The sequence below is a fragment of the Atractosteus spatula genome, chromosome 4 (genome assembly GCF_055471065.1).
Source record: "Atractosteus spatula isolate fAtrSpa1 chromosome 4, fAtrSpa1.hap1, whole genome shotgun sequence".
Classification (NCBI taxonomy): domain Eukaryota; kingdom Metazoa; phylum Chordata; class Actinopteri; order Semionotiformes; family Lepisosteidae; genus Atractosteus; species Atractosteus spatula.
The window spans coordinates 43,406,753-43,418,598 of NC_142709.1; the positions used below are offsets into that span (position 1 = coordinate 43,406,753).

Sequence of the window (11,846 nt, forward strand, 5' to 3'; positions counted from 1 at the left end):
ATACTATGTTTTTAGGTGATGTTAATTAATTTGACTTTTTTAATTAATATGTGGATTACAACATTAAAGGATTAATATACACATACAATTTTATAATAACCTTGTCAGGATGCCTAAATGATTTGATATGAGTCGAGTCTTTTCCAATGTTTTGCATTCTGGAGTGGCATTTTAAACATTCATAGATTTAAACATGTGCCCGTCAAATCAGAGGTTATAGGTACAAGATTGTTATAGTTACATAGAATGTGACCTTTTGTCCTGTAGCCAGTAGCAGTCAAATATATAGCTGATCACAAAAAATATACACTGTTATTGAAAATAAAACATGAAACAACAACAAAATTACAAATCTGTAAATTTAACTAGATAGACTGCATAATTTAATGTGTTGCTTTCTTTTTCTAACGTTAGCCCAACTGCTGAACAGACTGTCACCATCTCATTTTATAAGATTTATTGCACATGGAAACCCAGACAATGTCTCAAAAAGTTATTTCTCATATCATAATCAAAATTTGCTTTCATCGTATCATCAATATAATATTTTTTTTTCTGTTTTAGTTATTGTAATCTCATGTTGCTTCAACACTGAAGCATCTAACTGAAAGGCATTTAATTAATTAATTAAAATATATACTGTACTTTATACTTATATGTGCATTGTGAACAATGAGCTGCAGAGGTCATTGCAATCATCCATTACAAAAGTTTACTTAGATAACTTTTTTTTTCTTCTTCTTTGAAGAAAGCTTTCTTTTGATAAGTTCTGAGGAGTGGGCGGACAACCAACAACCTAGCAGCATTATCTGTTTATGCAAAATGAGTCCCCCCAATCAAATTATGTATCAACTTTAACATCCGTCTTACTGTTAACCTATAATACTTTTTACTTTTCCATACTTCAGGTTAAACATCAGATCAGAATGCTCAGATATTGCCTTCTTATGTGTCTCTTGAGTAAGTATAGACACTTGTGTCTTTCCTTTAGTTTTCAAATTTTCTATATAAAGTTTATATATAATAATTTAATTAATTATAAAGAAAAAATTACATTTCATCTGTATTTCTGAAGTTATTTTAATACACATGCATTCATACCACGTAGATTGATAATTATATGATTTTATTGTACAGCTCTGAAATCACCATAATAATTGTTTCAAAATGTGTAAAATATGCAATTTAAGGGTTATATATAATTATATAATTATAAATTAATTCTAATTATAAATGACATCATTTTAAGTTTGTAGCAATTATTAATACATTATTATTACATATAAAATCTAAATTGAATCAACATCTAAAACCCTATAAAATTTCTGTTTTCTTCTTAAATTCTCTTCATACAATATTAATAACTGTGATGTATAAAAAACAAGAAAGGTTTCATTCTCTTGTAAGCAGTTTGTCTTGTGCATCTTTATGATGTTTTAACTTTTTAATGGATATTTACTTACTTTTATCTATGTTTTTTACAGACAAGCATAATAAATTACAAGCGATTCTGTTTAACCACTAGTTCAAGAAAAAATGGATTATAACAAATATAGAATCTTTAGTTAGTAAAATATTTTATATATATTTATTCCCAGAAAAAGTTCCAGTTTTGATAGTTATATTTTATATATGCACATATATGCAAGACATGCACATTCTTGGAAAAAAAAAGTTATTGACAAGTTACAAAAATTACCATGCCCACTTATTGGGTGATACATATAGCGTAAGCATATTTAATGTATTAAGACTTTGTAAATAAACATTATTCTGCCTATGTACAAAGTGCATTTGTTCATAACAGTTCATTTATACCATGAACATCTATCTGACTGACTTAGACTAAAATAAAAATATGTATGGGTGTATTTTGTGTTAAAGTATGGGTACATTAGACAGAGTTTGGTATATTTAGTGAAAATATTTGACCAACACTTGAATTATGAGGGGCTGTTCAGTAGTTAATTTGATTATAATGAATTACTTTGAATGAATTTAAAGTTGGTTAATTTATAATTATTAGGATTTTTTGTAAGACAGAAAATTTAGAATCAGAATAGATAATTTCTATAAAATGGATAATTTTACAACCTAGATTTTAAGGAACAGCTATACTTCTAGATTATCATCATTTTATGGTGATCTAGAAGTAAACCATCAGGTACTAAGTTTAGACCACAAAACAAAATGAAATATACAAACTGATATTGATATCATACACTTTACCAAACAAGTTTACAAATGGTCCAGGGGATGTGATTGCTGTGGAACTCAGATGTTCTGGATTTGCTCTCTGAAATGTCTACCAATCTTATGTCTGTTTCACCTTCCTGGGAAATGGCTGGGCACTTTCTGCAAAAGATATAATAAAATCTGCTTGTTGCATATACATGGGTGAAGTGTATCCTATTGGATATATATTTGTAGCAGTTTTTTTTTGAGCCAAAGGCATGAATGATGGCTATGGGCAGTTAACAGAGCTGTGGATTTCCTATATAATTTCCTTTAAGCTAATGGTAGATGTTGGCTTTTAAATTATTTTTGATACAACAGTCAAAAAGTACAAAGTTTCTGAATGTACATATATTGTATATTGCTGTTGTGCGCCGATCATTTTATGTTTTCTTCAATGTTCAATGTAATGTCAAAACTGTTTTACTTTACAACTTTCAGGTGCTACTGATATTTTTATAATGTAAAAAGTTTGCAATGAATGATTCCAGATTTTCATCAGTGTATATAACCTAGACCAATTTTATTGTTTGCCAAAAATGAAAAATAACTGAAATTAGACGTGCATATATACATATTTTAGAATCATTAAAAACTTCTGAAACAAAACTATTTGACTGTACAAAATATTGACACTAATACTGGGCTATTACTTTTAATACTTAAGATATTATCATTTCCATTGACTCTTAAAAGAAGTCTCTGAACACAGATTGTGATGTTCCAGTGCTATAAACACAAATCATTTTAAGGTAGCTCTATAGTTTTTAACTATATTATTCATAAAGAAACTTTTCTGAAAATCATCAAGCATTGTTTGAAAAAAGTTTATAAATTATCTGTCCTGAAAAAAAAAATCATATTGTTTGGACATTTGCCAATTTATGACATGTTAATCCATTCTATTTATAAATTAAGCATCTTGAAAAATTGTCATTGCTTTCATTCTGTAAAATGTTTAACCACAATCCTTAGAAAAATGTATTTTTTATCTGTAAACCAATTACTTCCTGAAGATGCTGAAGAGCATTTCAGAACGTGAAGAGTCTAATTTCACATTAAAAATTGAAGGGAAAGAATAAAACATACAAGAATCGTTGTTTCATCTATGGTGCCTTGCAGGTGCGAATGTACCTGAAATATTGTGCTTTACACATTATTTCTTCTTAATACTGTGGGATTAATTTCTGTTCCTTTGCAGCTCACATACTGACACAGCTCCCCACATTACATTATTATTAATGTACTGTATACTCTGTGTTTTTAAATCTGTTATTTCTGAAGAAAGAAAATTGAAGCCGTATTTTGGAGCAATATGACCTCCTTATTCTAACTTTGCATTGCCTATATAACTTTCTAGGAGTGATCTCGCCAGATTTGGTATCTCAGCCTCGTTCCTCAGTGATGGTGCAGCTTGGAAAATCTGCCACTCTGGAGTGCACCATTGAACAAGAACATCTGAGTCACTTGGTCTGGTACAAACAGGTCATTGCACAGGCTCCCAGGTGCATCTTATCATCTTTTGGTCACAGTAATGTGTTTACATTATACGAAGGACTTAAAGATACACGTTTTGCCATGCAAAAGAATGGAACTAGATTTAATCTCCACATTTCAAAAGTTGAGTTTTCAGATATTGCTACATATTACTGTGGAGCAATACGATACATGGATCTGAAGTTTGGAAATGGAACTATACTGCTTGTTAAGGGTAAGGAGAGATTTTATTGAGAATTCTTTGGTTAAATTTAGTTACATTTATTTTTGGTGTAAGAGAATGAAAGTCATAGAAGAACCTGTAGAGAAATCATTTCATTCCAAAAACAGGATAGCAGGTTTTACATTACTGTTTCTAAGGTTGTAAAGAACACAACTATTATCAGACAGCTACTATTCACATAATGATAAATGCAATCTAGAGTCTATTCCAGAATCAAATGGCACATACACAAAAGCACACAGTAATTTAGGAATTATATTTAATAATGGAGTGGCATCATTCTACATTGTTAGTGTTTTAAGAACAAGGCTGAAATGTTTGAAAAACTCCAGCTTATTTTCTTGTTGGCTGATATTTATCTTAGTTTCATATCTTTAAGTTTCAAAAAGTTTATTTAATTTCACAAGAAGATCTGCACCCCTGAACATGACTCCTCTGACAATGGAACTTTTCATGTTCCAGTGTGTAAATCTGAAACATTATTCTATTTATAAGTCTCAGAAGAACAACTGTTGCAGCCACTATACAGTGTAGTCAATTTACATTTATAATAGTTATCTGAGTTTCTGGGAGTTTAATAAAACTGAAACATTTTCTCTTATTGCTTAACATTGCAAACAATTCTGATCTTCATTTTTTGGTCCTACTTTTGTAACCAATCATTAAATGCTAACAAAATATTATGTTATTAATACAACTCAGATAATGTATTTCCTACAACAATTGCTTTATGCAAACTTTTAAAAATTACTGTATTTGATTTTACCATACAATATGTCTGTCTTGTCATAATTAACATCACCAACATTATTTTAAAAATGTCCTTTTTGTAATTGACATTTTAAATAAAGAAATATGTAAAAATTATGTGTAATATTGGAATAAATTTGAGTGATCACAAAATCAATCAGCTCTGTTTCTGTTCTATTTTAGATGATGAAGACAGAATTTGGCCTGTCCTGTCAACTCTGTCTAAATCACTCCAGTCAGGGGACAATACTGATAATTGGTGTGCGATGTACAGACAGACACATACAGGAAACACAAATGTTTCATGGTTTGGGCATCTGTTAGGGCAGCCTTTCACAAAAATGACTTTCATACAAGGAATTGTGTTTCAGAGAAGCTCAGAGGCTGGGCTTCCTACACAGAGCTGTATCTATGACCTCCCCAAGAGGAACCTTAGCCACTCTGAAGCTGGGATTTACTACTGCGCTGTGGCCACTTGTGGAGAGATCTTGTTTGGCAATGGAACACTACATGATGAAGCTCATGGTAACTGATTATTTTTTTAAATTCTTATGCTATCAAATAAGATAAAGGCCATCTTAAGCAAATATGTAAAAGAGGAACAGATTTGTAAAATTGTAACTAAAATTTTTAAATACATTATTCATTGTGTGCCTCTAAAATTTTTAGCAAACATTGTATTTATTTTAATTAATATATAATTATTAATATGGAAAATTTCATGCAGTATCAGGTTTCTTCACAACAATGATGGCATATAGCACATTATCCTAGTTTTTAAACAATATTAACACACTGTTTTTTCTTTAATTCAGTATACCAGAGCCATGATTCCAGGCAATTTCTGGTGGTTTTGGGTTTGGGAATCCTGAATGGTGTTCTTGTTGTTGTGATCGCTGTCCTGTGGTATGGACACTCCCAGTTAGCCCATTGTGGCTGCTGTGTGGGTAAGCTATTTCTGTTTCCTACAGATCATAGTTACTGGGACTTTAATCTGGTTTTGAACAGATCCCAGTTTTGTATAAGAATTATTAGCTCAAAAAATAAATAAAACCAATACAATGATATAAAAAGTTACAAACTGCATTATTCAAACTACCAACATTTTTAAATTCTTATCTTCAAAGTATAAGAGCTTTTTTTTTCCTACAATGCTGTTGTAAGTGCTCAATGCAGAAAGCCTGTCTGTTCTACTTCCTATACACTGTGACTTCACTCTGTATAGAAAGTGCCTGTGAACACGTGGCCCATTCCTCATCCCAGCACACACAACCTGACAGCTCCCAGCACCAGGTATGTCTGAGGATTATTTTTGTATTTCCATTCACACGTTTGATCATTTTAGAACAAAAATAAATCTTTGTGTTTAACCTAGTGGTTTACAGTGTATCATGTATTAGGACACATTCACTTTAAGTAACTTTAATCACCCAGTAACTGTGGAAATATTTTCTTCTACACAAAATGTTTGTGTATACATTCCAAGACAATGACATTACCGTCACCATGCTTCAGAACCTGTTCAGAAGAAAACAAGATAAACTATTACCAAAGTGATAAAAAGGTTAATGTGTGTAAAAAAAGAATACAGATGCAGCCATTCAAAGTGCGCGGCACAAACACGTACCGCGGGCATTTGGCTACGTCACCATGCGTCATACTGCGGTACGTGATTGGTTGATCGACAGGGGCACTCGTGGTGTGTTGGTCTGTCGTAGAAAGATATAAATGTCTTTACTGTGACCGATTTAGTATTGAATATTTATATGGAATTTTACCACTGAAGGGAAATCTTAGTAGCTGAGCATAAAAAGAATAGGAGCATAATGCGTATGAAGGCCATAAACGATATAAATTTTGGAACATAAACATACAGAATATGGCTGGTCTCGGTACATTAAAGAAAAAATACACACCAGTATTCCATTTCTCCCTAAACATTTGAAGCATCAAAGTCTTTAACGAACATGTGAAATAGCGTGTATAAAAAGTGGTATTTTTAAGCTTTTCTGCTAATATAATATGGAATCGCGTATCTAAAGAAATTAATAACGATATAATTATATTCATATACTGCAACACAGTAGTACACGCTTTACAATGTCTGTTGACTCGTTATATGTAGGGCTGTTTCACCTTTCATACGACCTTGTGGGTGGTACTGTGGTTTACTTCTTGACTTCTGAATCATAGGTTGGGTGTTCAAATCCAGCTGACGCCACGACTTTTCTTTTCACAAACATTTCTTTAAAAAATAAAATAGCAATATTTTAGACCTCCCCTCTTAGGCTGCACAAACGATCTTTTAAATTTTTATAGAGAAATAGAGGCTGTACAGTATGCGTTACAATATAAACATTTATATTGATTTAAATTGCATTTTGATTTAAATCGTAAACATGTGTTTAATTAAATGTATTTTTTTTATTCACAATCAGACAAATGCAACATAAATTGTTATCTTTGTCTTCTAAGTATCTTAATAAACTTTCAGCATAGCTTTCTCCCCATTTAGATTTATTTTTCTTTGGATTTTGGGATCAAACGTGGAAAGATTAGATTGTAATCGTTTTTATTTTTTAAATACATTTTAGAAAAGTGTAATCTATACTAAAAAGCTGTATTTATTTAATACCACTCGATACTTATATTAATGGAGTTTAGTTGATACTGTTTAAACTTTTAATTATTTTAAATTGTATTACAGCATTGTACACATGCTTAAAAGAGAAGAGAGAAAACACAAGCCTTCTTCAGATGTGAGGGTTTCTGCTCAGAATGAAACGCTAAAATGTAATGTAGGCTCTGAATGGGTTCAATTATGATTTGGGCTTGTTTAAGATCGCTGTCTTTCATCTAAAATCCTGCTTGAATCCTTCTAAACTAAAAATTAGAAGAGGCTCTGGTGAAATTTCTCTTTTTTTAATTTCTCTTTTTTTCTTGGAAAAACATCTTAGTGCTGCAATCCGGGCATTGAAGGATTAAAAGTGAGACAGGCAGGGGGGAGAGTGAGTTCTAAACAAAGAGGTACCAGGTAACAGTGAAATAGGCGGACAGTCTGGGGAGTGCTTTGTGTATATTCTAATGGCAGTGGGGGCAGGGTGTGTGGGAATAGCCTTCCCAGTTTAGCCGATCTTGTTACAGCATGTTACAGTTTACTATTATTAACCATATTCATTTTAAGTGCTTAATGCTATTTTTTGACCACTCACGAATATTCTTATGTCCATATCTTCGCAAGGGAATCAGTGCGAATTGTAATACTAATTAAATGACCGCGGGCACTTTCCACCCCCTCTGACAGCAAGAACTCCTATTCTTAGCTCAGCAGCTCATTACAATATAGGGTGTTCAAACCTGTTTTTTTTACACAGTGACACAGCGTTGCGTTGTGAATCTGTTTTTCCGTGTTTACAAAGAAAGTGGAATACAGTGATACTACCTGCTATATAGATACATATGTTTAGATATTTAGACTCGGCGTGGCACCGTGAAAGGGAGGAGGCGCGGAGCTCAGCAGTACAGAACGAACGTTCCGCTGCCTGGAGCGCTTAATGGCACCAATCGCGTCTGCATTTATAATTAATCAAGCAATATGAAGCATCTCTTTTTACTTTCAAGTCCCTTAATTATCATTAAGCACAGCTTTCTCACCACTTAGACTACTTTTTGATACCATCCTTAGACAAAGCAGAAACTTGTTGTACTTTCTAATGACATTACAAGTGGAAAGATTACAGATTTTAATCATCTTTAATTTTGTTACGTTATACATTTTAGAATCTATACAAACACCACTAAACTATTCTCGATTGTATTTCTGAATGTTATGTTACACTAAGTTCACTGTTTTAAATACATCTAATTAAGAAAATTAGGTGTTAGCATAAACTATTAGTAATCAATAATATTAAATTTAGCACTAAATTAGTTGTAATAAGTTGTTGCACTTTCCCCCGCATCTTGTAAAAATATATTTTCATTGTTCAAATATACATTAAATCTGACTATCATATAATAAGTTAAATACAAAACTAAATAAAAAACAGGGTAAAATATAATTCAAAATATTTTGCTAACAATGTTAACTGTTTATAAATAATAAAATGCATTAACTAAGGAGTAGGATGGCACAGTTGTTAGTATGCTTTTTGTTTTGTTTCTTTTTCATAAATACAACAGTAGTACCTGATGTCTCAGTGGCTTTCAAAATTAAATTATACATGCAAACCTGTGAACTATAAAGATAACTAAAATATCCATCCATTTCAAATGGTGGCGAAGTGGTTAGCATTGCTATCTTGCAGCACTGGGGTCCTAGGTTCAATTCCTGCCGTCCTGTGTGTGTGGGGTTTGCATGTTCTCTCTGGGTTACATGGTTTTTCTCCATATGTGTGATATGACTCCCTCTCGTACTCCAAAACATACTGGGAAGTTAATTGGTTTATGGGAAAACTGGCCCTGGTGTGTGTCTGGTTTCCAAGTCAGGAACGTAGACCACAGTACCACCGGCAAGGTCACATGAGGAGTGGTGAAACAGCCCTACACATACAGAATCAACAGACATTGTACAGTGTGTACTACTGTGTTGCAGTATATGAATATAATTATATCGTTATTAATTTCTTTAGATACACGATTCCATATTATATTAGCAGAAAAGCTTAAAACTAGCACATTTTATACACGCTATTTCACATGTTAGTTAAAGACTTTGATGCTTAAAATGTTTAGGGAGAAATGGAATACTGGTGTGTATTTTTTCTTTAAAGTACCGAGACCAGCCATATACTGTAATACTGTATGTTTATGTTTCAAAATTAATATAATTTATGGCCTTCACACGTGTTATGCCCCTATTCTTTTTATGCTCAGCCACTAAGATTTCCCTTCGGTGGTAAAATTCCATATAAATATTCAATACTAAAACGGGCACAGTAAAGACATTAAATATACATATACATACTGTATACAGTACAGTTTGCATACAGTAATATGTTTATGTTCCTAAATCAATATCTTTTATGAGCATGTGAAAGGCATGGTAAATCGGAGATTCTCAAAAATTACTGATCTTTGCATGATTGGAAACAAATGCGTGATTGAATGAATGAAATGCTGTGGTGTTACTTTTACAAAGACGGTCAATGAAAATATAAAATCTTTTCGTTTACAAAGATGGTTACAAAGAATGTGGACCAGGGCAATACTTTGAGTTTATAGCTTGTCCAAGGTCATTTATTAATAATACTATGAGTAATATCTTCGGTAAAGACTTTGATGGCGACAGCTCAAACATGAGAGGTTGAGCTTTATTAGCTCCACCTTGCGGAAATTCCGGATACTATTATTTTACTTGCGGTACCATGCGGTACCATACGGTACTATGCGAGAATATACAGTATTAATATGGAAACTTGCGTTACACTGCGACTAGCGCACCGCATTATAATGCGGTATCGCCCGCTTGTTTTGAATGGCTGCATCTGTATACACCAAAGGACACCATCTCTTTTGTAATGCATGGTGAAAGCAATGTCATGCATGGCTTGAGACTACTAAAAGTTTTTTTTAACCATTTATATTTACTGTATATTTATATTTAGGATGATATATTCCTGTGTATAACCACTTAATTTTATTTTTCAGAATGAGGAAATATCAACAGTTACTTATGCTTCCTTAGAATTCAAGCACATCAGGACTGGAATGGGACACAGGAGACGAGAACTAAACAAGGATACTATATACAGCAATTTCATGTTCCAACAGTGGGAATAAGAACGTTAATTCTTAGCGAATAAAAAACTGTTCAGAGTTGCATTATAATACATTACCTGTATTATACATTCTAACTGTTGTAATTGTGTAATACCTAATGATATTACCTACATTATATCCTTGTACTTAGAAGATATGTTGGGGAATCAACTTTTTTTAAACTCATTACTCAATTACTCATTACTCAAAATGTCTCTAGCTCATTGGGAGCAGTTAACGGACTATAATCATCAAGCTGATTTTTGATTGGATTCAAGTTGGGATTTTGACTGGGCCACTTAAGGACAATCACTGGTTGACTCAGTCAGGTTGTCCCCCTAGGATTTTCTTGATCTTTCCAAAACCAATCTCATAATTTCAGGATCTCAGTCCTGACAGGCTTCTGAGTTTCTGCTTATGAGAAATCCCCTTAACATAACATTGCCACCACCTTAACACAAAACGAACATTTAAAAATATTGAAAGGGTTGTGTTGGGATTGTGCTATTAGTCCAAAATGTTCAAATTTTTACTCTTAATATAAAAAAATATGTGACATATTTTGCATTGTTTCTCACACTTTTTCTCAAATTTTATTTGATATTGGTCGTTTTCAGTAAAGGCTTCTTTCTTGCCACTCTATCTTAAACATCTGCTTTGATTAGGAACTAGGATAATCAATGCAATTTTGCAAATCTTTCAAAAGCAAGGGTTCATTGTGACACTCATAACTAGTTTCCTGTTTGCCTGGCTCCTCAGTTTAGAAGGGTTGCCAAGGGTTCATCTTGGTAATATCTTGGTAATGTTTCACTTCTTAGTGATGGACTTTGCTGTGCTCAAAGATCTAAATATCCTTCTCCTGATCTCTGCAAAGAGATACATATCCTTCTCCTGATCTCTGCTTTGCTATCACTTTATCCTTATTTTATCAACTCTTTGGTCTTCAAGGTTGGTTTTGCGAGTTGTAATTTGAAGTTCTGTTGTACCATACTGAGACTAAAGCAGAGACCATTACAATTTTTTAAATCTTTTTTTTAACGTAGAGAACCTTTATATTTTTTTCAGAGTGGAATAAACCTTTTCTTGTTCCATTTGAAAGTGTCATGATTGAAAATTTAAATAGGACACTTTGCAGGGAGTACATACTTTTTCAAGGCACTGTACAGATGCAGCCATTCAAAATGCGCGGGCGATACCGCATTATTTTCCGGTACGCTGTACGCAGTCTACCGCGAGTTACCGGTAAATACCGCTAGCAAAATAATAGTATCCGGAATTTCCGCAAGGTGGAGCTAATAAAGCTCAACCTCTCATGTTTGAGCTGTAGCCATCAAAGTCTTTAACAAAGATATTACTAATAGTATTAATAATAAATGACCTT

General features: G+C 32.7%; 1 protein-coding gene across 1 annotated transcript; it reads left to right on the forward strand.

The window, feature by feature from the left end:
• Positions 1-926: 926 nt before the first annotated feature.
• LOC148836343 (uncharacterized) lies at positions 927-11,556 on the forward strand. Its single transcript, XM_088913654.1, has 6 exons — positions 927-960; positions 3,596-3,946; positions 4,889-5,230; positions 5,521-5,652; positions 5,931-5,998; positions 10,355-11,556. Exons 1-6 carry the CDS (start codon positions 927-929, stop codon positions 10,484-10,486), a joined length of 1,059 nt encoding a protein of 352 aa, XP_088769780.1. The 3' UTR covers positions 10,487-11,556.
• Positions 11,557-11,846: the final 290 nt, after the last annotated feature.

Excerpts from the sequence above, each read along its gene's own strand:
- LOC148836343 (XM_088913654.1), top strand. The coding sequence starts at position 927 with ATGCTCAGATATTGCCTTCTTATGTGTCTCTTGA. Across the intron at positions 961-3,595 it reads CCTTCTTATGTGTCTCTTGA|GAGTGATCTCGCCAGATTTG; the intron begins GTAAGTATAGAC and ends ATAACTTTCTAG. Across the intron at positions 5,653-5,930 it reads CCATTGTGGCTGCTGTGTGG|AAAGTGCCTGTGAACACGTG; the intron begins GTAAGCTATTTC and ends CACTCTGTATAG.